Source organism: Colletotrichum jinshuiense, chromosome 6 (assembly GCF_051148585.1).
Source record: "Colletotrichum jinshuiense chromosome 6, complete sequence".
NCBI lineage: Eukaryota > Fungi > Ascomycota > Sordariomycetes > Glomerellales > Glomerellaceae > Colletotrichum > Colletotrichum jinshuiense.
In genome coordinates, this window is record NC_139313.1 from 3,041,782 (window position 1) to 3,067,252 (window position 25,471).

General features: G+C 53.4%; 9 protein-coding genes across 9 annotated transcripts; 4 read left to right on the forward strand and 5 right to left on the reverse strand.

Annotated features, from left to right (window-relative positions):
• Positions 1-639: 639 nt before the first annotated feature.
• EsH8_VI_000769 (uncharacterized protein) lies at positions 640-3,554 on the forward strand (the record flags this gene model as incomplete). The annotated part of the gene is made up of 3 exons (XM_083272022.1): positions 640-722; positions 880-3,490; positions 3,543-3,554. 3 exons carry the CDS (start codon positions 640-642, stop codon positions 3,552-3,554), a joined length of 2,706 nt encoding a protein of 901 aa, XP_083127196.1.
• A 1,213-nt stretch (positions 3,555-4,767) lies between these two features.
• On the reverse strand, positions 4,768-6,579 carry EsH8_VI_000770 (uncharacterized protein; the record flags this gene model as incomplete). The annotated part of the gene is made up of 1 exon (XM_083272023.1): positions 4,768-6,579. The coding sequence occupies one exon, from the start codon at positions 6,577-6,579 to the stop codon at positions 4,768-4,770; it is 1,812 nt and encodes a 603-aa protein (XP_083127197.1).
• A 2,074-nt stretch (positions 6,580-8,653) lies between these two features.
• Positions 8,654-10,308, reverse strand: EsH8_VI_000771 (uncharacterized protein; the record flags this gene model as incomplete). Its single annotated transcript, XM_083272024.1, has 4 exons — positions 8,654-9,205; positions 9,270-9,852; positions 9,921-9,954; positions 10,005-10,308. 4 exons carry the CDS (start codon positions 10,306-10,308, stop codon positions 8,654-8,656), a joined length of 1,473 nt encoding a protein of 490 aa, XP_083127198.1.
• A 1,376-nt stretch (positions 10,309-11,684) lies between these two features.
• Positions 11,685-12,206, forward strand: EsH8_VI_000772 (uncharacterized protein; the record flags this gene model as incomplete). Its single annotated transcript, XM_083272025.1, has 1 exon — positions 11,685-12,206. One exon carries the CDS (start codon positions 11,685-11,687, stop codon positions 12,204-12,206), a length of 522 nt encoding a protein of 173 aa, XP_083127199.1.
• Positions 12,207-12,874: 668 nt separating this feature from the next.
• EsH8_VI_000773 (uncharacterized protein) lies at positions 12,875-16,011 on the reverse strand (the record flags this gene model as incomplete). Its single annotated transcript, XM_083272026.1, has 3 exons — positions 12,875-13,522; positions 13,581-15,909; positions 15,977-16,011. 3 exons carry the CDS (start codon positions 16,009-16,011, stop codon positions 12,875-12,877), a joined length of 3,012 nt encoding a protein of 1,003 aa, XP_083127200.1.
• Positions 16,012-17,043: 1,032 nt separating this feature from the next.
• Positions 17,044-17,995, reverse strand: EsH8_VI_000774 (uncharacterized protein; the record flags this gene model as incomplete). The annotated part of the gene is made up of 2 exons (XM_083272027.1): positions 17,044-17,550; positions 17,618-17,995. The coding sequence occupies 2 exons, from the start codon at positions 17,993-17,995 to the stop codon at positions 17,044-17,046; spliced, it is 885 nt and encodes a 294-aa protein (XP_083127201.1).
• Positions 17,996-20,168: 2,173 nt separating this feature from the next.
• On the forward strand, positions 20,169-20,768 carry EsH8_VI_000775 (uncharacterized protein; the record flags this gene model as incomplete). The annotated part of the gene is made up of 1 exon (XM_083272028.1): positions 20,169-20,768. The coding sequence occupies one exon, from the start codon at positions 20,169-20,171 to the stop codon at positions 20,766-20,768; it is 600 nt and encodes a 199-aa protein (XP_083127202.1).
• A 946-nt stretch (positions 20,769-21,714) lies between these two features.
• EsH8_VI_000776 (uncharacterized protein) lies at positions 21,715-22,341 on the forward strand (the record flags this gene model as incomplete). Its single annotated transcript, XM_083272029.1, has 1 exon — positions 21,715-22,341. The coding sequence occupies one exon, from the start codon at positions 21,715-21,717 to the stop codon at positions 22,339-22,341; it is 627 nt and encodes a 208-aa protein (XP_083127203.1).
• Positions 22,342-22,513: 172 nt separating this feature from the next.
• Positions 22,514-24,229, reverse strand: EsH8_VI_000777 (uncharacterized protein; the record flags this gene model as incomplete). The annotated part of the gene is made up of 8 exons (XM_083272030.1): positions 22,514-22,722; positions 22,804-22,883; positions 22,956-23,052; positions 23,153-23,362; positions 23,423-23,530; positions 23,586-23,779; positions 23,839-23,993; positions 24,065-24,229. 8 exons carry the CDS (start codon positions 24,227-24,229, stop codon positions 22,514-22,516), a joined length of 1,218 nt encoding a protein of 405 aa, XP_083127204.1.
• Positions 24,230-25,471: the final 1,242 nt, after the last annotated feature.

The following is a 25,471-nucleotide window of genomic DNA, read 5'->3' on the forward strand; positions in this document are numbered from 1 at the left end:
GTTCCCAGGTTTCACTAGCCTGCTCGGGTACGCACTACATACGACCGTATATATATATAAAAAAGGGGAACGGGCGACTCTTCTGCACGCTAAAAAGAAAGGGCCCGCCGCCGCGATTTCCGATGCTTTGAGCTTCCACCTGGACTCTCCACCCCGCTTCCGGACACCCTCGCGCTCTCGCCCGCCCGCCCGTCCTTCAAGACAGAAAGAGAAAGAGAGAGAGAGACAGACATACAGAGAGAGAGCAAGTGAAAGCAGAGACAACAACCAGCAGAGCGACTGGGTGAGTAACAAGTTTGGATCACAAAAATCCTTTCCGCCTCTCCGTCTCCGACATCACCTCAGCCATTTTTCCTTTTTTACTTCGCCAATTTCCCCCCCCGTACAGCACTCGCCCCTACCCTTGCCGACTGTGCTTTAGAGAAGACCAACAGTCCTGAAGCAACCTTTCGGGGGCTTCAGCAGTGTGGCCATCCAGTACCAGCCAGCGTCAGGCAAAGCAAGCAAGGCAAAGCAGGAAAAAAAAAATAAGCTGGCTGTGGCTACAACCTAAACGTCATTCGAGTCAACCACACCCCCGCTGACTGATAGCCTCCTATTTATGCAGCTGCACCTCAGCCCAAAAACACAACTGACGAGATGTCCTCTTTCGGCGCAACGTTCGTTCCTGGAGGGTTCGACGACTATTACATGCCCGAGGTCGTTGCACCTTCACCTCAGCGGTACGCGTATTCCCTCATTTTAATCTCGGCGGATCAGTCATGGGTCCTCCTTTCCGCCCGCTCGCTGGAACTGGAGATGGGGCCGTTTTTGGCGCCCGTCTTTGTTCTGTCCTTTTTTCTCACCGGACAGCCTTTGCTGACTGCGCCTTTCCCCCAGTGTGACGCCCCAGGTCCCCCAGAACATGCAAAACGACCTTCAGCGCATGGAACTTGAAGCCCGCGAAGTCGAACCGAACCGAGACGCCTCCAACATCACCAATCGACACGCCCGAGAGCCGTCCCTGTCCTCCGTCCTCAAGCCCTACGTCCCTGGTGCGCCTACGCTGCCGCCAAAGGGGAACCCCAACCCGTCGACTGCCGACGCACACTCATCCGACACCTTCAGGCCCTTCCACGAGAACAGCGCGAGCGGCAACCACAACAAGATGCGGCCCAGCGCGGCGCCCTCGTTCTCTCCATTTCCCAAGGTCAAGGGCGACAACGTGCCCCCAACCGACGAGGAAAAGGAGGAGATTTTGTGGAACGCCCGCGAACATGTGCTGCACTCCAACAATGTCTCGATGCAGCTGTCATGGGCTCGCGATACCCTTGCTTGGGCCGAGATTGTCATGGACGCCAGAGCTAGGGACCCGGAAAGTGGCCGCCAAACACCAAAGGTCGAGCACGAGTTGCGCACCGACGCCATTAACATTGTCAACTATCTTGTCGGCCAAGAACACCCCGAGGCACTTTTTATCAAGGCGAAGTGGCTCGAGTTTGGAAAGTTTGGTTGCCGGCCAGACAAGAGAGATGCCTACACAAAGTACCAGCGCGCGGCAGAGCTCGGCTATGCCCGTGCCGAGTATCGACTGGGCATGCTGTTCGAGAACTCGAACGATTACAGCAAAGCCGTCGAGCACTATTACCTCGGCCTCCGACTCAAGGACTCGGCAGCCATGTACCGCCTGGGCATGATGAGCCTGCTCGGCCAGCACAACCACCCGAAAGACTACCAGCGTGGTCTGGATCTCATCAGGGAAGCCGCAGACCTGTCGGACGAAGATGCACCCCAGGGATCTTACGTCTACGGCATGCTTCTCGCAAAGGATCTTCCCGACATTGACGTCCCTGAGGCTTTGCTCCCCGTGGATTTGGCGTTGGCTAAGATGTACATCGAGAAGGCTGCTTACCTCGGGTTTGCGAAGGCCCAATTGAAGATTGGCCAGGCCTACGAGCTCTGCCAACTTGGCTGCGACTTTAACCCGGCCTACTCCATACACTACTACGGACTTGCGGCCCAGCAAGGCCAGCCCGAGGCGGCGCTCGGTGTTAGTCGATGGTTCCTGTTTGGATACGAGGGCATCTTCAACAAAAACGAGCAGCTCGCCTTCAAGTACGCCGAAGATGCTGCCACGGCCAAGTTGCCGACTGGCGAATTCGCCATGGGTTACTATTACGAGATTGGCGTTCACGTGCCCAAGGACCTCCGCCAAGCCAGGTTTTGGTACGAGGCCGCCGCCGACCACGGCAACAAGGACGCCAGAGGCAGACTCGATGCCTTGGACCACGAGAAGAGTTTGACTAAGGCGGACCATGAGACCATAACGCTCACGAGAATCAAGTCGCAGCACGGATCTCAACGTGGCAAGCGACCCGATCGCTTCAAGCAGCCGTCGCAGGCCATGCCGACCCTTTCGGAGAGCGCGCCGGTCACCCCTACCGACGCCCACCCCGGTTACCCCCAGAGTACATCGGCCAAGACGTCGCCCCATCCATCCCCGAGAGCACACCCTACCGTCGCGCAAGATAATGTCGACTTCCCCGACCCATCGCGGACTAGCATGGGCAACAGGCCAGCCGCATTCAATGTCAATCTTGATGCCAACCTGGCAATGAGACCCAAGTCGGCCGCTCCGTACCCTGAGGACGACCGGCCTGCGCCGCTTAACCTTAACAGGCCAAAGTCGACGGCTCCTTATCCCGACGATGACCACCACGCTCGGGGGTCAGGCCCTCAACTTTCTCCTCACTACAACACCGGCGGTCGACCTCCCGCTGGCCCACACTCTGATCGCCCAGGGAGCGCATTCGGGATTCGCACCGGCCCTGGCGGTCCTCCGGGACCCGCAGGCAACATCCGTACTTCTCAGTCGATGGGCAACATGATCCCGCCTGCCGGACTGGACCCACGCGGTCGCGTACCGGTTGGGCCGCCTGCCGGATACCGCCAACCCAGTCCGGGGCCCGGTGCGCGAATGTCCGCGGGACAGCCATACCCTGTGTCGGGCGGTCTTCCCAGCAACCCAGCTGCAAACAAGCTGAGCAAACAGAACCCCCATGTCAGCCCACAGCCATCACCGCCGTTCCAGCAGGGAGGATACGGGCCCAGCGATTACGGCCAACCAGCCCAGCAGGTCCACCCTGGGCGGGACTTTGGTCCGAGAACATCATCCATCCCCCAGGACCAGTACGGAGGATACGGCAGAGGCGCCGGCGGCGCACCGCAACGTGTCGATTCACTGCCGCTTAGCCCCTCGGGCAACCCGCGCCCCCAAGTCGGTCCGGGACCGGCCGGAGCCCCTCGGCCTTTCCCTAACCGGCCAGACCTTGCCGAGCAGCCTGGTCGTACGGGCAGTGCACCGCCCTCCTCCCAGCCGCGACCCCAGCAGAAGCCTAGCCCCGCTCCCAGTGCTCAAACGATGCCTCCTCCAAAGAAACAGACGACAGGCCAGGGACCTGCGACTTTCGAGGCAATGGGCATTCCTAAGGGCAAGGATGATTCGGACTGCGTAGGTACAACCTCTTTGCCGCCATTGACCACGGTGCTAACAAACGGGATAGATTGTGATGTAGATTTCTCTCAGATACCAATTTCGCTTGACGCTATAATGCTTTCCAACTTTGATACCGAGGTAGCTAGAGCGTTATATGTAAATAGAACTCCAGTTGGGCCGCCACTTGGACGGCCAACCGGGAGTACAACAGCACCCGATGGACAAATAAAACATTTTGAGCACACTTCGACGAGTCTTTCCGGAGTGCGAAGCCTTGAATCTGTGCCGCTTGCTCCTTCTCTCGTCACTATCATGGCCAAGCTTCTGCAGTGGTCATCATCGTAGGCAAGCTACAGCATACTTGGAGCCAGACAAGAAAACAAAAAAGATATACCAAAAAGGGGCAAAGGGAGACGAAGCAGTGTTTCGTCCCCCAATGCAACACAAAAACAGGTTTCTCGCGGCATTCCATCTCAAAATGCTATTGCTGCTCGGCCTTTAACCTTGTGGGCGAGTAGGCGATGTATCTATCTGGCCGCCGTACTGTCGGGCCCCCTTGTCGGAGCTTGCCTACGGCGAACGGACTTGTGGTTGTAGGTTTCGGGGCTTCAAGGGGCGTAAGGGGGGCTGGCCCTGGGCGTGACGGCGGCGGGTGAGGTGTAGGTGTCCCATGCTTGTATATTACCCCCCGGACTTGTGGCATGATGAGAGAAAGGGGGGCCAGACGATTCTGTCTCTATTTCCAGTTGAGTGGGATATTCACACATGGCAAGTTTATAAATCCGGGTGCGCCTGAGGGGACCAGAGTTATCTCATTGGCCTCATGTTTTATTTTATGATAAAGCGCTGGGCACAGCCATGGGCATAGCCAAGAAAACCTGTTTATGCCGTCGAAGAAACCCCCCCCCCCCAAAAAAAAAAAAAAAGGTGGGAAATGAATAACAATACGAAAACAGTAATTTTGGCAGACAATTACTATCCGCCTGATGGTGCGTGCTATTCTACAGTCTTGCCAGGTCCTGTGCCATGTCCCCGTTGTCCCATGCACTGAATGAATTCTTCAGAACAGTGTCGAACACGTTCCAAGTCTGTAATGTTCCAGTCACTTTCTTGCCATCGCCTTTCCATCTCTATCGTGTTGTGAAAGTGATTCTCAACGGGTATATCCATCGTTCCTGCCGTCCGATCAAAGTCCCGTCGCTAACATAGTCGATAGCGCCATGTTGGCTACCATGTCCGTTGTGTATCATCCATCATCCTTCATGTAGAATCTTTCGCGATCATGTAGCAATCTAGTAGCCGCCCTTGGTGGAGGGAAACATCGTAGCCACCGGGGCGCAAACGATCGAGTCGGCGGTTGTCTCATCGCTTTCTGCGGCCTTGAAGCGCTTCTTCTCCTTCCGGTGAGCCTTGGTCTTGAGTTCGTCCACCTCCTCCCGTAGCTTCTGAATGGCCTCGTCCTGCTCACGGAGTTTCTTTCTTGTGTCATCCTCCACAGCGGCCTGCTTGTCCCCGACCGACTGCACGGCGTCGATCACTTGGGTCAGATCGGCAGCGAAGTTGCTCATCATCTGACTGAGGGGATCGAGCTTTTCTTTGAGATCGGCGTTCAGCTTCGTCGAGGCCTCCTGGAGCGGGTCTTTCTCTGTCTTGGCCCCGGCGGTCTGCTGAGAGTTGGCCTGGTTGCCGGGGTTGCCATTCTGGGTCAACATGTTGCTGAATCTCATCAGGACGGTCAGCATATTCGTGAAATCAGCTGCGGTCATCGACTGGGTGGACGGGTCAATGGAAGCAGCGGGGGCAACAGGAGGGGCGAGAGCAGTAGGGAGCTGCTGAATCTCAGACTGAGCTCGGCTAGAGCCCCCTTGCTGGATGTCGGGAACTTCTGTTTCTTGCTGCCTCATACCTGCATCCTTCCTGCTCTTCGTCGGCGAACCGTATGTATCCATGTTCTCCTTAGGCTTTTCTGTGGCTGGGTTTGGGGCACTGCTCGGCTTCCGGATGGGGGGGTCCTGGTTGTTGGCAGAAATGTCTTGCTTCTTCGTGGCAGTCCCAATCGGCTTGAAGCTTGTGTGTCCCTGGGAATTGGACATATCTTTGTGAGCAATGCTAGTACTCTTAACAACGACGGGCCTCATGATTAGTTCCTTTTGGGAGATTACATGGCACTTCCAGTGCATCTTCTGCCATTTCTTGAAATTTCCCATGTCATAGCCCTTTTGCTTCTGATGCTGCAAATGGTTATGCTCATGGATGAAGCACATACGCACGTTGTTATTCCTTCTAGTGCGGTCGAGAATTGTGGCTGCAAGATATCTTGCTTCAATCCAGTCTTTGTCTCGCGAAAGACACCAGGCCGCCCAGATCTGTGTGGTTCGGTTGACCTTTTCCTGAACCTTCTCCCACGCTTCAAAATCGTCTTTCTTCTCTTCTTCAGCCACGACCATGATGGCAACGGCACTTCGGATGATGGGATGATCTGGGCCGTCGACGTAGACGGAGCGACTCATGAGCTCTTTGGCATTATGCTCATACTCTTCTGCAAGCTTAGGATCAGATCTGATGAGGGGCCGGGTAATGTAATCGAACAGCTTGCGGATCTTTGCGGTATGCGCGCGCTGGTTCGCCTCCCAGTACGCGTTCCGGAACATCTTCTCCAGGCCGGCCTTGTGAACCAGATCGAACCAGTCTTGCAAGGGGCCGCTCATCCAAACATCTGTTCTGATGAAGGCTTCGGCGAGGAGGTACCGCTGAAGGCCGACGAGTTCTGCTTGGTTCTGCTTTAAAACCCCCTTGGTGGCCGCATAGCAACCATTGGACCCCAGATGGCGACCCTCGAGCTGGTTGGTCATCTTCATGGTGCGGACGATGGATTCGAGAAGGTTCCCGAGACTAGGGGTGGCGACGAGTTCCCCTCTTATAGCAGCTCGCGCCTCCTCCTCGGGATAGAAAAGTTTGGTCTTCTGACCCAACTTCAACTTCTTGAGGGGACGAATGGTAGAGCTGGTGGCGTTAGAGGAGCGATACCCGGCTTCTTCTTCGTTTTCATCTTCACTAAGCAAGCTGAGAGGCCGCTTTTGAGAGTGGCCATGGAGTGTGTCCATATTTCTCTGCACGGGACTGCGTTGTCCGTGGGGACGCTCTTTCTGCCTGCATCCACACTTGTAAGTTCATTGAAGAATATGGGATAGTAGAAGAAGCAAAGAAAGCCAAAGGTCCAATATACAGACGTATGTGGAAGAACAAACAAGGTAGAAAATACTAGACCGACAAACGGTTTGGAAGCACTTACGATTTGGGTTGCAGCGTTACAGCCTTGGTTATAAGAACAGAATTTGGCGCAAAGAAAAGTGCAATGGGAAAGTGAAGAATGCTAGAGGTAAACAAAGAGTTGAGGCACCAAAAAGCATTGGTTCTTGCCGACGGTGGATAGTGAATGATGAAGAGTGCCACAGATATGGCAAGTTGGAGGGAGAAGGGCTAGTTGTGAAGCAGACGGGGAAGGGGCAGCCGGAGGCAGGTGCAGCTGTTTTGGAGGACGGTGCAGAGTAAAGTTGAGGAAAGCACTCAGCGCTTCAAAAAAAATTCACGTTGTCCAAGCTACCTGTTTATTCCTTTGGATATCTTCCTGTTACTGGCCTTGGCCACCTGCTGCCCGGAATATACGGCTGGAATCGTAACCAATGAAAGATAGCAAGCAAGAACTCCTGAGGCGGAGATGATACGATGACCGAGTATAGCTGACCTCTTATATCAACATCATAGCCAAGGGTTCAAACGGCAAACAATCAATATCGGTCACGGGAAGCTGCAGGAGACCCACGCATCCAACCTCTTCATCGACTCCATTAACATGAAGTTATTTAGTTCCTCCCCCCATGTCATGCTAGACCGCCTCCTTAATTGCTGCACCTCTGTTTGCTTGCTGAACCGTTCATCTCTAATTCAACTTCTGACCGACAAATTACAGTAAAGGTGAATAAGGCGAGTAGCCAAGGGGGTGATGCAGGTAACCTCAGATGAGCGTGGACACCACGGGCCGAAGTTGAGATTGAATTACCGTACATCACATGAAATCGCGTTGCTAACAGCTTCCATATGTCTCTGGTGGTCCCGGCCTTTGTTTCCAGACTTGGACAAAATTCCCATCCGTCATCAAACAGAGCGCAATAGGAAGCGTCAAACGTGATATCGCGGCATGAAGACAACGTATAGCTGCGTGGCTCAGCTGCCGCCGTGGCTCGGCTGGCCTGCGCGGGGGTGTGGTTTGATTGCTGTTGGTCATATTGCGCGTCTCTAAAGCATCAAACTATGTTTTTTGGCTTTCTGTAAAGCTTATTCAATAATTTTGGAATAACCACTAGAAAAGACATCATATTTGAACCGTCTGAAGTGGACTAAGTTGACATACTGGGCTTCTGGAGATGGTGAGGATTAAGTAAGGCTTGTAAAGTCTTGGGGCTTGGGTCCATTCCCTCCCAACATTTTTAACCAAGTAAGAGCAGGATCAGCAAACAAGAGGATGCTAAAGATAACGAGATTTTGTTCATTGGCCACGCCTGATTGAATTGACTGCTGAGAGACAGACAGACAGGCCTGTGTCGCACTGCAAGGTCCACCCACCCGTTTGATTTCTCTGGCTCGAACAATTCGATTCATTACCGGTGCCCAGAACCCAATTATATCCATTTCAACATCATCCCACGGTTGCCTCCTACTTAAAGGCAACCTCTAGCTCCACCATCATTTTTGAACCGGATACTCTAGTTTGGCAGCCCATAGTCAGCTTCTTCAGCCATTTCTGATCATCACCGTGATACTTGCATCCATATCCAAGCCATCGTCACTTTTTCAAAGAGTTCAAAGCACAACGACAGGGAGAGGCTTCAATGTCTACAATGTCTACTGAACTTGTAGGTGTTCAACTCATAAGACCTTAATTTCAAATTAAGTATTGACTTTGAATGCCATTAGCCTTTAGAGAGAGAGAACCCGAATACAGCCAAGAGAAATTATCGTGTGGAGTTAGTTTCCTTATTAAATCCTGATAATATTATATCAATTACATTGTTGAAGTTTAAAGGCCAATGCCATGATATGCATCTGAATCCTGCCACAACCAACACGATATTACGACAATGAAATTTCTACGCATTGCTACACAGAAAATTCTGCTCGTCATACCTTAATCCAGAGCCCCTTGCCTACTTTTTTCGCCCTCGCCATCCTCGCCGCAACCCAAAAACACATACCTGCAAGCAAACAAGTCCCCGCATACACCTGTGCGCCAACATAGCTCCCCCCTTCGGCTGAAATAATTGCACCCGCGATCGGAGGACCAGTCAACACCGCAAAGCTGACAATTGTAAACGTCATACCCATACGTGTGCCCTGTTTCCTCGGATCGCTCGTCAGCTGGCTGAGCGCCGCCGGGAACAAGCTCTGAATGGCGCTCGCGGCGAGCCCATAAAAGGGTGTCCAGGCGTAGAGGCCTGTCGTAGACGAGACGGCGGTCCAGCAGTACATAAGCAAGCCGGCGGCGAGGGACATAGGGATGAGGGTGTTGATGGAACCTAGCTGGTCGGCTATGTAGCCTGGTAAGAGGCGTCCCGGTACGCCGACGCCATTGAGAACTAGCAGGAGGTTGAGGGAAGAGTTGTAGTTGAGGCCGATGATATCGCGGGTGTAGGAGGCTAGATAGTAAAAGGCGAAGAAGACGCCGAGGTAATTCTGTGGAGGAAGTCTCGTTAAAGTCTGTTAAAAGTCAAACGTGAGGAGTTCCGGCCTATCATACCAGAAATGACCCGATAGCGTAGAAAGTATACTCCAACTCCTTGAATGCCGCCCATTCGACAACGCTCCCCGCCTTTCTCGGCTTGACCCTCGGCTTCAGAAACATGCCACTGACGACCAGCGTGCCCATTTGCACAAATGCAATGGCGCGGATGGTCCAACCAAAGCCAATCTTTGGGAGCAACTGTCTGACCATACTAGGGTAAATCAGTCCACCCGTGGAGCTACCGATCGAGACAAACCCCAGCGCAAGGCCTCTTTTCTTATCAAAGTAAGTCGACGCGGTGGATAAAGCCGGGCAGAACAGACAGCCGTTCCCGATCCCAAGACAGATGCCCTGCGCGAGGAAGAACTGCCAGTACTGCGTGCAGAAAGACGTCGCTAACATGCCCAGGAATACCAGCAGGAAGCCGGAGATAAATAGGTGGCGGAAATAACCCGCATCTGTAAGACGGCCGCTGAAGGTGCTGATAAAGAAGAGGAGGAAGACCTGGAAGGAGCCGATCCAGGCAATGTCCGATGGCGGGCGAGATAGGAGGGTTGTGTAGTAAGACTGGAAAACGCCGAAGGAGTTGACAACGCCCCTATGATAATTAGCCCAGGTCTGCGACTCACTGCGAGAAAAAGTAGAAAATTCCCATAGTTAACTCACCAGGTATCCATGATAACCAAATGGGCACTGAAGACTAGGTGGGGTTAGCCTTGTAGGCTTAGGGGTTCTTTCGAAGCAACTCACTGGCCATCCATGCGGTAACGCCTCCATCAGGTGGCGGATCGGGTGTGATGCTCGACCTCGACGTGGCCCGACTCAGCACTCGGCCCGCGATGCTGCCAGTGTCCGGCCGGTGCCTAACACTCGGGTCCGTGTCCCGTCCCACAACAGGCCGGTCGTCATCTGACGACGGTTGAGAAACAAACGGCTCCTCTGTTTTCTTGTCTTTTCCGCCGTTAACACCAGGCCGTGGCAGACCTGGATCCGTCATTACCATGTCTGGTCCACTCTTTTCAACATCTCGAAGACATTCCGGATGCGCGCCCATGGCTTATTATTATCGGAAAAAAAGGCGAGCCGAATAACTCCCAAGCGTGGTAATCTCGGGGGTGGTAAGCGGCCTCTCTGCAGAGTTTGCCAATGTCGTCATGCTTTTGTTACGATAGCTTTGGAACTGCCGGCGCGATGCTCGATAAAGATGGAAGCAAACACTTTTTGCACACTGCTTTGGGTGGTTTGTCACATTGTGTCAAACACTCAAACGACCCCTTACGCCGTACTTGAGGGATCGCCTGAGTCATGGCAGCACGACGTCCACCCCAGCGCCGACCCCGGCCACGGTGACACTCAATTTGACCGGAGTGGAAAAGGCATCCACCTTGGAACACACGCAATCCGGGGTTGCATGGGTGGAGCAATATCCCGCGCAATAGTGCACCTCCTTGAATTATTAATGGCACTGGCTTTCATAGCTGGCCAGCCCACATGACACCCCTAGGGTGGTCTGGAGCAGATTGGCTATGATTGGTGGAGTGGCGAGACTGAATAGGCGCTTCAGCATGTTATTCCCGTTAAATCATAGCCGCAGGTGACGTGGACCTGCACCGGTGCCTTTGTCGGCCGTTGTCGGCCGGCCGGCCGGTTCCGGTTCCGGCTCCCGATGGCAGGGCAGCGGGCCGCGGGAAACACAATCCTGGAGATGGCGGAGTTCCCTGGGCTTGGTAGGCCGGTGGACCGATTTTTTTCATTGGATCATGCCAGGGCGGTCTACTTCTGTTTTTGTTAAGGTTTTCTGCGTAAGATGAAGTCGGATCGATGTGTACCAATATCAAAATATGGCAGTCTTCCAGCTTCAGGCAAATGAATGTAAGACCAGCTGATACAACATGCTGCCAGATGGACTGCTGAGCTAATAATCAGTGATGAATACCACGCACACAGAAGGTGGGGTCAGTCCCGGTAGGTTCCTCCTGCTCCATGTTCCTTCTCTCACTGCACGCTCTAACATGCTGTATGCCCATTCGACGGAAATCAAGAATATCGTCCATCTGCACCATAGAAGCTACGCCAAGGAACCCTTTGATTAACCCGACCAGACACAGGGGAGAGTACCAAGGTCGAAAGCCACAACACCAAGGGCATAGCCAGTCCTACTTGCAGGCCTTCCCAACGGCAGAGCGGCCGATATCCGCTTCACCACCGTTGAATGATGCACCAACGCAGCCAGCCGTCTTAGAAAAAGAAAAAAGAAAGAGGGTACAGAATGAGTTTAAGCCACAGGACTGTCATATTAGATACCAATCAATCGGTTCTAAGTTCTGGGAGTCCTCCGTCATCCCTGTCGAGAACCAACACGAATGGCCTATGTGTCGACCATCTCGCCCAGCATTTGGCCGAAAATGCTGGAGAGCTCAAGACCCTTCTATGATCAGCTGCGCCGTCCTGCTCAACAAACAGGTGTCGGGGAGCAACCACGAGGTCCTCTTGGGAGAATCGACGAAGAAGTTCACCAGCTGGTCTCACAGTAGATGGCAAGGGTTGACTGAGGCGGCGATCCAGATGGGCGGCAGCTTACAAGCACTGGCGCTGCTCCTTTGGTGCGATCTACTATTGGTCTCCGACTACGCCGACCTGTGCCGTAGCTCGAGGCTCAACCCGGCTGCCAAGGCCCCGAAGGTCGATGTGGCACCCCACATTCGGGAGTGCGAGCGACTGATCCAGACCGCCCGGATGATGAACTACCCTCGGCAAGAGGTCGAGGGGCACATCTTTCTGGCCATGTTGTCTCATGGCCTGGTAGACGGCCCGCATCTCCTCGGTCGACACGTCGCTGTAGAAGACCCCGTCATGGAGCATGCGCCTCGCCGTCTCGAGCTCGGGCTGCAGCGCAGCCGTCGACGGGACGCGTCATATGATTTCTTCGGCCTCGCGAGGTGTCTGGGCTAAGGGTCGAGGAGTAGACTGCCTTGCCTGTCTATTCTCAATGGCGGCTTCTTAGGTGCGGCTGCGGCGTTCGGGTGTATTGGAAACGAGCGGTGATTAATAAATGCTCCGTCAATGACGAATTCATCTCGGCCTTCGTTTCTTGACCCAGTTTTTCTCCGTATCCACTTAACATTATGAATTCTGTGACAGAGCGGCTTCAGGAACGGCTCCGGATCCGTTCTCTCCACCATGCCGACGATATCCCAATAGCTCCAGACGTAATCTCCTGGCCAGGCCTAGTTTAGAGGCTGCCGGGCTTCCTAGCCATTGCGTGAACAACATGGCAAGATGACAAAGGTGGAGATTGGCGGCGGCATAAAATATTCACGGGACTCGTCCAAGCTGACAGCTTGCTTGCAAAGTCGTACCATGGGCACACTCTAGGTCAAGCAAGAGCAGCCGAGAGAACTAGTCATTTAGGACCTCCAAAATTATTCATTTAGCATACTTGCATGATCATACATAGGTGCAATTGGTCCTTTTCCTCCACCCCCGATCCTCATCTCGGCACACATCACGACTCGCGATGAGTCTCCCAAGAAAATTGAATCAAATGGTGAAACAGCAATGTGAGAATCCTTCCATCATCCTTGTAATCTTCTCTGTCAACCTTATCAATACGTGCGTAGTCAACCCAGATAGTACTTGTTGATTCGGGACGGAGAAAGAACCCTCAAGCCAGAGGGAGTCCAGTACCAAGTAGGTCCGTGGTGCTTGGAGACCTCTGGTTCGAACTGTTGTCGGCAAGCTGCGGTGTCGCAGTCATTCCTCGACCAGCCAACGCGGAGGTCATCACCCCACCAGACCTGTGGGCGTCCATCGACGCGCAAGGTGACCAGGATGGAGCTGAGACCGGCGAAACCCGTGGCGGAGAAGGGAGTGAGAAGGCAGTCGGCGGACTGGGTGCACGCGTTCACCCAGGCGTCTTGACTGACAACCTCCTTCTCCCTGGAGTTATCGGCATCCCAAGCATAGCCAGTGAAGGTGAAGAGGCAGAGCTGACCAGGAAGGTCAGAGTGGCAGCCCAGATTCATGCCGAAGAAGTCGAATCGGAAGCAAGGAGAAGAAGCAAGACTTCCCATGCCGATCTGAGCGGTGTCGCCGGAGAAAGCATCATCTGAAGTACTGTTGGATAAAACGGGGGGCACATACTCCACCAGGCGGCCACCGGATGATGGAAGAAACGGCATCAACGGAGGCGGGCCAGCTAAGAAACCCTTGGAGAACCAGAAACGGTGATAAGGGTTGTAGATGGGGCCATGAGGGACGTCGTCAAACTGTAAGAGGGCTGTCAGTGAGAAAGTTGTGCATAGAAAAAAAGCAATGTTAACTTACGTCCAGATTGAGGTTGCCAACCTCTGTGGTGCCAGTACACATCGGAGTTGGGACTGGAGGCACAGCAGTGGTAGAGTTGATGTATCGCTTCATGATGCCGGGAGATTGGACAACTGTGGTGAATGCCCCAGTGGTGAAAACCTGGACGCCAGTGCTTTGAACAATCACGGAGCTCTGGACTACAACGCTCTGCCAGGTGGAGGCTGAGATAGCGTCTGTGATGGCGGCCGTGGAGACGGTGGCATCAGTGGCAGTGGCGGCATCAGTGGCAGCGGCGGCAGTCGAGGTGTTTACGACAGTGACGAGAGACTCGTACGGGAACGTGTACGTGGTCGTTGCATCGGCAACAACGTTCACAAGAGTGCTCGTGAGAACAGCCGTAGAGGCCACGTCAGTAATCAATGCAGTGGAACAAGAGGTCTTCGTCGCAGCACCGGGAAGAGCTGCGCCAGCACTCGAGTCAACTGGCCAGAGTGTGATTACCGAAGGCGAAACCTCGGGCATTGTGGTGAGGGTTGTGGCGAGGGTTGTAGGAACGACAATGACCGAGCCGTAGCCGCCGCCAACAGAGGCTGCACCACCAGCAACACCACCAGAAACAGGAATTGGCTGGACGACAGTCAAGGTCGACGCAGGTCTGGATACCAGAGAAGGAATGCCTGTCTGGCCGTACCCACCCGGAAGTTCATTTGCGGCCGTAGGGTCAATGCCACTGACAGAGATGGAGGCTGTGAAGGGAGCACCAACAGAACCTGGAGAAGTTCCGGATCCAGCTGAAGGCAACGAGGGGTAAGCCCCAGGAGCGACCACTCCAGAGGCAGGAACGCCAGAGACGGGGATGCCGGCCGAACCAGGAACAATAACAACAACATCGCCGTAGCCACCAGGAACCGAGGTTGGATTGGTACCTCCTGGAACATTGACTGACGAGACAGGGCCTGGGGCTGTTTGGAAAATTGTGGTGGTGACAACCGCTGCAGAACTTGCACCGGCGGAGCCAATGTTGCCGGGGATGTTGGGGGACACATACGGGTTAGTGGGACCAGTGCCGACCGGAGGCTGAGGAACTGTCAAGGTGAGGATGACAACAGGTGGCTGTGGAGAAAGACTGGACTGGCTACCAACAACTGAGCTTGAAGGAGCATCGTAAAGTGTCGTGGTGAAGACGGTTGCGACGCCGCCCGCTGGGGCACTGGAAGGATTAGCTGGATTGACTAGGATGGTGCCAATAGGGTCAGCCGGGACAACAACAGTGATGATACTGGTGCCTGCCGTTGAAGGTGAACCGGCAAGAGGAGCAGTGAAAGTCGACACAAGAGTCTGAACGGAGTAGCTCAGCTGTCCATCAGGACCGGGCACCATTGTGGGAACGTAACGAGTGGTTGTGCCGACCGTAACGTCTGATGCACCTCCAGGGACTGTGACTGTAACTGTGGGAACGCCAGTGACAGCGGGCACAATGCCAGTTGCGGAGGGAAAGGTGACAGTAAAGCAAGTCACAAGAGTGTCGATAACAGGCGTGCCTTGGCCAGAGGCTGGCCGAGTATGGTACAAGGTTGTCGTGAAGGAAGTGACAGATGGGTCATTTCCGGCACCAGATGGAGCATCGCTGACGTTTGGTGCAGGAACGGTGTACGTGAAAACTCTGCCCGAGGCTGCAGAGTTGGGGACGACAATGCCGCTTGTCAGGGCAGAACCGGGGACGGAATCGGTGGCAGTAGGTCGTGGGAACGTGACGGTGAAGGAAGCAACAACCGTATCCACAGACGGGGTGGCTTGACCCGGAGTGGCGTTGTTCCTGAACAGCGTTGTTGTGATGACGGTGACACCAGCAGGATTGCTATCAGAGCCAACGGGAACAGCAGTGATGGACGAGCAGTCAGTGGTGGCTGTCTTGGCAGGATTCCAGGGGAAGCCGGGAGGTGACTGCCCAACAGAAAGCGTCGAGCCTGTCGGCGTGTCTTGTCCATTAGTGGCATCACTGCCCGTAGGCTCAGCTGGATTGCCGACAGGGGTATTGGTACCAGGAGAGAAGACAGTGGCAGTGACAACAGTAAAGGCAGCAGACGTGGCGAGAGAGGACTCCCAGGGCTTGGGGCCAGTGAACTGGGAGCCGCCAGTAGGAGGACCATAGCTGTCGATGGTAACAGTGAGAGTTGCCGGGATGGATGGAGAGGCAGGAGACCAGGTGGGCTCGACAGGGGGAAGAACCGTGGCAATGACAGTCTGAATGACAACCGAAGGAACAGGGTCCTTGGCTGAGCCGACAGTAACGAAGACCGTGGTGGTGGCAGCCGCAGGACAGGTGTGCTGAGCGAAGGCTCCAGCACTGTGGTCGCGGTCAGCTGTTTGTGTCTTGATTCGTCAAACAGAACACCGAGAGGCGAGCGACTTACACCAAGGCCGTCATGGCTACAAGGGAAACCCGCATTTCGGGCGGTTGGAAGCGTTGGCTGATCTAGGTGTGGGAAGAACACGCGGGATACGTAGGATACGCAGAACAAAGCTGGATACGAAAAGGACGTTGACAAGCGAGATAGAGAGAGAGATAGAGAGAGAGAGGATCTGTGTGTGTTTACGTGCGACTGTACGAGGACAAAAGAGTGAGCGAGGTAGAGAGAGAGGATGGAGAAGAGAAGAATGGGAGAGAGAAGACAGAGGCGAAGGGGGATTAAATAGCATGGAGGGGAGGCAGAGGAAATTGTGCGGAGGCCCGACGACAACAGAAGGAACTGTGCCTTTCCTTCCCGCTGTTGATATTGAGAGGGGGCCAGATGGGAAAAGGGAAGTCACGCATCTGGCATGCTTGTCTATGGAGGAAGGAGGTTGCGTTCAACATGGCGAAGCGCAAAAGCCACCTCGCCCGATCAAGTGAATAGGAAGCTACTGGCAACAACGACGCTGCCTCTTCCCCTCAACCATGGAATTCAACCGAATCCTAGCAATGCACAAGCGGGAGTAGGAGTAGGAGTAGGAGTAGGGCAACGGAAGGACCACGATGCTCACTCTCCCTGTTCCATCCCGGCACGCTCACCTTGTCCACATCAGTTGCGGATGGCCAGCAATCAGACATGTTGGTATGGTTTGCTCTTGCCATGGCGGGTCCTCTCCCGGCATCTTGGATTCAGTCACCCGAGCAAGGAAGGTATGAGGAGCACACACCGTGACGAAGGCATGTTACTTTCATTTCAGTTGGAGGTCCCCTCCCTCACGGGCAATCAAAGCATCATGTATTTGCAACGGCTGGAATGGCAATTCAGGGGACATAGGTGCCGTGTTATTTCTCATCCTCCCAAGTGTAAAATAGGGAACAGCAGCTCAGGGTCAGCATGCTAGTAGGGTGGCCGCAGTGACAATACATGTATCAATGATGCGTTGTGGAAGCCGAGGCAAATGCGGATGTCAAAGCAATTAATTGCTTGCTTGCTTGCTAGTTAGTGAGAAGAATGCCAGTATCCCACATCTACACAGGGTTATCTTCGTAGGGTGGCGGCGGCGATAGAGGCTCCTCTCCCACCAGACTCTCCGTGGCCCGCCTCCTCTTGTCTTCTTCGATCCTCGCTGCCCACAATCCCGCCCCCGCCGAAGTGGTGAGCAAGAAGAAGAATGACAGCACAGGGATCAGCTCGAGGATCATAGCCACCGTCCCGAACCAGACGTATTCCCATGTCCTCGATGAGATCTCCTTCTTGGCATCCTTTTTGCTCAACCCCCGCAGATGGAACCATCTGTAGTGGGCGAGCTTGCCCAGCCTCGTGCCCGTGATGATGATGAATGCAGGTGTGCCGACTATCGGCACGAAGTTAAGGGGCAAGAAGACGATCAACTCAATTATCTGGATCATCGACCAGGGGGTAAATACGGCGGGGGTCGTCGGCTTGCCGAGCATCTTGACTGCGGTGGGGGCATCGTGGAAGAGGATTCGGTGGGGAGCGACGAGGTCTGTCTGTGATTGCTTGATGAGAGTGGCCTGGAAGGTGCTGTCAGCGCGCTGCGGGTTGCCTCAAAGTTCGAACACCAGCACGGGAGAAACTCACATCAAAGACATCCACCCGGCACTCGTCAACAAAGAAACCCTCAAAGAGACCCTGGATCACCACGAGGCCCTCTCCGAGAACCAGCACCACGGCGTTGACCCACGCGCCCCACCCGTGGAAGATGGCCAGGAAGGCAAACTGGGGGAGGAATGCAAAGGTGAAGAGGATGAAGTAGACGAGGAACGATATGATGGACAGGGGCAACAGTCGGCTCAGGAACAGCGGGTAGAACTCCTTGTTTCGTAGGAAGTACCATACCCCGCGGAGGGGGTACGAGGCCGCGATGCCCGCGCGCGTAAGGTAGCTGACGGGTCGCTCGACAGGCCGTAGGAGGTGGTCGACGCGGAATGACCGCTCTTGGGGCTGTGATTCCGGCATATGGTGCAATCGCGGGTTTGGAGCCGTCGTAGAGGGAGCGGGCGGTTGTAGTAGGGGGAAGTCGTCGGATTTGAGTTGAGGATTGGACGTCTGCGCGGCAATGCAATCTGCGACCACGGCGACTTTTGCTGAAGCGTGTAGTGTAAATGGCAGCCTACGTCATCCAACGCGGCAACTTCTCATTGGTTTTTTTCTGTAGATGGGCCCACCACCACGGCAGGGACCCCCTCCGTAGTCTCCCACGCCCGCGCTGGAAATGCCCCCCCCGTGGAGTGCGGCCGGTGCATAAATACACTAAAAGTAAGCTAAACCAGCCCCCGGGCAATCGGACCATAGTGCAGAAGCGGCCAGCAATCTGCTGTGCCTTGTCGTCGTAGTCGACGACTCGAACCTCGACATCACTGCCTCAGCCAGCAGCTTTGTGCCCCCATCATTGGCCAAAAGAAGCCTGCCGGTCAAGGCCTTCCGGGGCTCAAAAGCCTTTCTGTTTCTATTTCTCACAGCTCTACGAAACGGTCGTTCAAGAGCGGACTCTCGTCAATCGAACCCTGGCGCTGCTGCGCACAGCGGATTGTCTCCATCCGTAGAACGCTAGCAACCCTGCCGTAACAGCCTTGGAAATCAACATTAGCTTGTCGAAACGCAATGACCCATACGGCCGGGTTATCTAGGCAGTAACTCACGTGGCAGAGTGCCTAGTATTGTAATGTATGATCCGCCCATGAAAATGGAAAGGGTCGGCGCTTCGTACGTGCTAGAATGGCAAGGACCAGGAAAAAGGTTGACAGCGTTCACGAACAGACCGAACAGCCACCAAGCCGTAATTATCTAGAGATGGTCATATTGATGAGCTCTTCCAGGCCCTACCACCAATGAATGGCAGATCTGAATGGGTGACAGGAAAGATGATCTCTTAGGCCAAACATACCCGCAAAAGAGCTCCATTCTCTTACCCCACGTGCCAGACTACCTATAGAGTACACTAGTTCGTATTTTCTCAGAACTTGCTCCACAAGACCGTTGTTGAGAATGTCACTGGCTTGGATGGTCTGTCTCATGTTCAAATGGCCGTTGTCCAGCCAGGCAGATCAACCCCCCCCCCCCCCCCCCCCTGTGTGTTCTCCCATGGGCAACTTCCACTATGATGAGCCCTCGAACCACACTCTACGAAATCGTATGCACCTTATGTCTTATTCCTGTTTCGACGTGTATAATTCACCAGACCCCCTGGCCCAAGATATGAACGATGCGTAAGTGAAGGCTCTCTTTATTGTTGTTGTTTGCCCACAAGAACAGCTTACCACCGCTAGTGAACGCTTCTGAAACCGAACCTCAAGTTTATTGATTCCTGTTTTCTCAGCAAATATTATCTCCGTTGTTCCCCCACGTCCTATGCCAGATCAACATTCGAATGCTAGACCATCACGGAAGGGGGTGCGGTGTGAGCTCCATTGGTTGGCCACTCCCCTAGCGATCCATCCTCTTAAAATAGAAATTATGGTGTTTAACCCACCTTGTGTCGTTTACTGTCAGGTCTACTCGATGACTTTTCGTCAACCCCAAAAGGCCGTAGCTAAGTTCATGCACTCTTCGGAATTTTTGAATTTTGCCCAACACACGGGAAACTTTCCGCTAGATTTTGGAAGAAGAGACATAGGAACCGACTAGCAAACGCTATGATAGTTGGTACTGGCATTTTTGGCGACTGCCTGCCTCCCAGCGCAGACTTCCTTGGGCTCGTCACACATTGTTATCACGCTCAGCGCACAGTCCCAGGTAGCCCTTCGAACAGCTGGGCGCAAACACACCCCGACCAATCTGGCGTTGACAACCTGGTATGATTCCTTGGTTCAGGGCCCTAAGTTTTCTTGAACTTGCTTTAGACTCTGCTGAACCATGGAAGTCATCGTATGAACCACCAATTGATGAAAGATACCAGCAAGGAATCAAAGTTAGTTAAATCTCTTCAGCAACGGGAGATATGCCTTCACAGTTAAAGCCCCCTCCAGGATTGTATATAAGAACTGGGTTTTGCGCTTTTCAATCAACAGCTTTTCTTCTCCCGTCATCCCTACATTTTACCGCAGCGGCCAACCTCCCAAAGCTGATAACCTAGGGTTTGTGGTATTGTGTCTTCAATCAATCCCATATCTTTACATTATACGGCATCAAAATGAAAGGATCCATCTTTGCTGCCTTTGTGCTATCGGCCTTAACTGTCTACGCTAAGCCAAAGCCCAAGGTCCCCCCACAACCGGAGCCGCCACAACCTGTCGATGTCGAAGTCCCCGAGCCTGAAAGCCCCGCCGTCGAAACCGTGATTCACCACATCACGCATCTCGTGGAAAAGGTTGTGCCGGTAACCGTTGTCGGTCCTACTGTCACCGTCTCTGTCACCCAGCCGGCCTCGACCATCACCTTGTCCCCTCCTCCCGAGCTCGATACCATCACTGTTACTCAGAGACAGATGACGACGGAGGAATCTAACACGGTAACTATCACGAAGCTGATCAGTGTTTCGGTTTATCTCCCGGCTTCCCGCCTCAACGCTTCGAGCCCCGTCGAGACTTCGTTGGTCCTCTTGAACGCACCTAGCTCTGTTACATTGGACACCACCGCTACCGGCTCTGCTACTTTCCGCCCCCTTACGACTAAATGTACCAACGCTAAGCCCATTGCGAAGGAGGCGGAAACGGCCACGGCCCTCCTTGACCTCCTCAAGAACTCTCCCCCGACCTCGCGCATTACCCGGATCGTGCGGGCTTGGAAATAAACCAAAATACGGTCTCGCAAAGAGCATGTTGCAGGGATTGGACTTTTAGTCGACTCTTCATTGATGGCTTTTTGTTCAAAGACTCCATGCGTTGAAGGTGGCATCTGACCTTTTCTGCATTTCTGCACCTGGTTCAGCATTTGAAGTATTGTTGGACATGATAACGTCAAGTTTGGGAATATCTGGCTGTCTTTTTTTTTGAGTTGGTTCGCGTTGACAGTGTGGACAATGGTGTCAAAATTGCACAGCCTGACATCTTGGTACAAGGAGAGTTGGAAGTAATTCAGAGCTAGTACATAATGGTGTGGTGGGAGGAACCAAACCCAGTGGAAGGGATTGGAAGCTCGTAGCCAGTCTTCATAGCCAGTCTAGCTTTTTGGTACTCTGTAGAAATTAATTTGTTAGTTTCGTGGTCTACTTAAACTTTGATTTATAACCGAGTCAAAATCTGTGAGAAAAGCCTTTCAATTCTTTGCTTTCGGAATACCTGGTTGACTTCGCGCGCTGGATGGCAGATACTCCTAGACATTATTACAAAACTCCCTTCATGCCCGTGTCGAGCACTTCTCGTTACACCAGGTGTCCGACGCGGGGTGGGATTTAGCATCTGGCTTTGCATCCGAAAACAATAACCCCTCCCCGAAGGGAATTGATTGCATTTCTAGGACATGGGACAACGGAGATAGTATTTGAGCCAGAACACGACAACACTAGCCAAACCGCGGATTTGGGACACTTGGTTACTAAGGGTAACTCCGATGGCTGGCAAGAAATATATGACACGTCCCAGGCTTTCCTCCCAAACTGTGCTTCTCATTCATCAATCCATAAATTCAATTGCCATCAGCAGTCCAGCTAACCCTCTGTTGCACTCACGACTCTGTCGCCTAAACAGGCGTCATATAACCAACCCCTAACAAAAGGCTCAACTCTCGTCTATCCAAAAATGAAGGTACTCGTTATGGTATCCTTGGCCGCCATGGCCACACAGGTGGCCTGCAAGCCACATAGCATTCGAAATCTTGCATCCGATGGCATCGGTATGAGAGAGGACTTCGATAAACTCCGGGGGGTGAAACCCGACGGCTCTCGCACTCAGCAAACGTATGACCCGGCCGACAGCCTGAACCACCCTCAGCCCGGCCCTACTCAAAAAGCTCGCCAGATCCGGCGCAGATTTATCACGGAAGAAAAGATTGTCATTCCGCCCCCGAAGCTCGTCTGTGCCAACATACAAAAGGCGGCCCCCAACAACCCGTTCAACCCCAATGAGCTGAGAAGAAAGAGCCAGGGAAAGTTACAGCCCATCATTAAGGCTGAAGAATTCCCGCGGGAGTACATAGTTCTTCTAGGCCCCGAGATCAAGGCCAAGGCATTCGAAAAGGGTGTTTGTGGTTTATTCGGCGGAGGTGCGTGGGGAAGTCTTTCCATCCTAGAGGCTGCAGGTGAGGGAGGTTACTTGGGCATGTTTGACGACGATGTCCTTCTGAAGGTTGCTGGAATGAAGGAGGTGGATACCATTATTCACCGCGGAGGATTGCGTTTGGAGGTTCCCCATGGTGTGAATGAGTGAGATGGTTTGAGGTATTCTCATGCGTAGTGTGTCGTCCCTGCTAAGTAGTATTTGGTAGTAAATGTGCAGTGGAGTCGGAGAGACCAATATGTGATCGAAGGTAGTGGAATGTTTCGCGCAAAGGCGTGGTTCAAGTATTTAGCAAGTCTATACAATCCGCCACTGCTCGAAATCAAGTCAAGGCAACCCCCGAGGCTGCGAGGGTGGCATAAAACAACTTCGTCTTGCCCATGATGATCATACGTCCATCGCCTGCGAATTGAAAGTTGGCGGCGACGATGCCCGTGTAAATCTTCCCAATCAGCTTCCCAGAAGGATTCCAGACGTGCACGCCATCTCCACAGCCGGCATAAACGTTGCCCTTGGAGTCGCAGTGAATCCCTGTACGTCCATAAAGTCAGCCATGAATGAATTTGTACTAGCTTGTAGGAAGCCTGGTTATTGAGAGCAGAAATTGCGTACCGTCGGGCAAACGTGCAGATGTGTGGGCGAAGGTCTTGCGATTCTCCCAGGTTCCGTCCTCCTTGACATCGAACCGATACCTGGTACCAAGAGTTAGATGAAACCCCGAAGAGAGATACTATTAGTTTGCGATGAAAGATGGAGGGACTCACACTGTGGACGGTTGGGTGAAGTTCAAACCAAACAGAGCACGGCTGATGCCGGTGTCTGTTACATATGCGTAGCTGCCATCGGGCGAAAAAGTGAGGCCTGGTTCAATAGCAGCAACAATTAGCTCTCATAAAACCAACATTGTGTGATATTACTCCGCCAGTGCTAGTCCTCAAATCCAGCGCAGATTTCAACTTACCATTCGGCGACACGAAATCGTCAGAAACCACGGTGAGCGCGCCTGTATTCGGGTTCAGGCGATACACCTGGTTTCGCAGGCCTGGCTCGGGTCGGAAGTACTGCCAGTATCCGTACATGGTGTCGGTAAAGTAGATATCGCCATTGCGACGGTTCACGACGACGTCGTTGAGTGAGTTGAACTGGCGTCCAAAGTAATTGTTGACGAGCACTAATAGTATTACATCAGCCTACTGTTACCCTTGATCGGCTCGACTTGAATGTGACTGACCAGTCGTGTTGTATGGCTCAAGCGGATTCATCAGGTACAGCGCTGATGGGATACGATCGCCCTGGCCCTCGCCTGCAAAGATGATTTGGCCATTATAGTTCGTTCCACCTATATCTGGTCAGCGAGCTACCATGGAAAGAATGCTTCGACTATATTTTCACACCATTGGGATTGATAACCTGCGGGTTAGACGGCACAGTGACAACTTCCACTTCGTCGGCACCGAGGGAGCCGTTACGCAGTGCCTCCGCTTCGGCCAATGAGATCTTCTGAACGATGGATGACTTGTTCAGGCCCGTTCCCGCGGCAGGAGCCCCGGCATTCTGAACGAAGAACACTTCTTCCGTTGGAGGGTACCTTTTCAGTTCAGCCCGTAGTTCATGAATTAGTCCCTTAGTCAGCGGGTAGTCTCTCACCATACGACCGCCTCATGGAAGATTGGGTCTGTCTCTGAAGTTGCAATCAAAGTCAAGGAGGGGTTGCTTCCGATGATGTCGTAGAACTCCGGGTCATATACGTGGAAGGGTTTCTCTGTAAGAGACTCATGGCTCACCCCGGGCCAGAGGAACTCCTGACTTTATGTAAGTCATTGCCGAACCATTTGATGCTGGTACAATAAACGTCCATGCAAAGGAGACTCACTGTCGTGGCATTGACCTCTTGAGGGGGCGGGACGACTTCCAAGACGTTGAAGCTCTTTTGGTCAATGATCTGAGCCTTTTCCGGCAAGAGCCGTTCAGCCAATGCCAAAGATTGGGCCTGGATCCCTGAGAGGAAAAGACCGGCGGCAAGTACTGCGAACGCCATAGTGCTTGCTGGTTCAGGAGCAAAGGAACTGCAACCTCTCCTAGACCTTTTTCCTCGATTGCGTTGCATCCCAGCCCACTCTTATATCTCAGTGCCAAGCCCCATCACTCCTCACCGATGGACCATCGTGGCCGGGGCTTGAGGGGTTTGAGGGGTAGGTGGTTGACACCCAGCCGGGCTTGTTGATCCTGTGAACCAAAGGGCTGGGCAAAAGCTGGGCAAAAGCTGGGCACCGGAGAGTTCCATCTAGAGCGGAGATTACCCGAGGCGATGAACGGCAGTCGCTCCTCCACATTGTATCCATTTACATCAGCTTTGGAGTATATCCGCTTCGCGACGACCTTGAGAGATGGGATCATCGTACCCGTGGACGTTCCACCATGTAAACGGAAAGGCAAGACGCAGGTGCAGGGTACAGGGTAGTTACAGGGTAGGAGTCTGGAGTGAGGGGTGCGGGGGAAAGCACTGAAGCTGGAGAAAGATTCGGCTTGACCGCTGCATCTTTTGATGTTCATTTGTGCCTCAAAGGCGGAGGTGATGCAAGGACCCCAGTCAAGTGGCATAGCGCCCAAGAAACCCGAGCGACTCTCCGACTCCAACGTGCTTGTGGAGTTCTCTTTTGGAAGCAGGTTTGTTGAGCACACGATCAGATTCTGTTTTTTTTCAAGCCCTTGATTGAACTGGACTTGAAGATGTGATATGCGCTATTATTGCAATGCCGGTAATCGTAGATAATTGAAAACCCACCCAAAATTCGAATAGGTTGTCCCCGGTAGCACCCTTGCTGCCGGCCTGCATGAGTTCTTGAGTCGGAAAAGGCGCGATGTCCCCGTGGGGAGAAGGCCCTGACCGGAAAAGCGGGTAAGTGGAAAACGAGCCATCAATCGCGGTGGGTTGCGAAGCGTTTCTATGAAGTGGCTGCAACAGTGTTTCTCCCAAATACCCCTTAAGATTTTCCAAGTCCAAGAGTTTGTACCCTAAGGTGGTCTACAGATATTGTTCAACTTAAACCCAAAGAAAGCGAAAGGCTCTGTCCAATGGCCGGCGCTACCATCGAGAGCTCGGCTCCAGTCGCACATGCAAAAGATACCCACATGGTTTGCCTGCCTGTGGGGACCAAAATTTTGAATGTGACTCTTGTACTCCTTTCTGTATTTCTGTTGAGCTTGTGAGGGCATCCCGATGGCGCATATATAATAGTGTAACAGATCGTACCACACGAGAAATGGACCATGCCTTTCT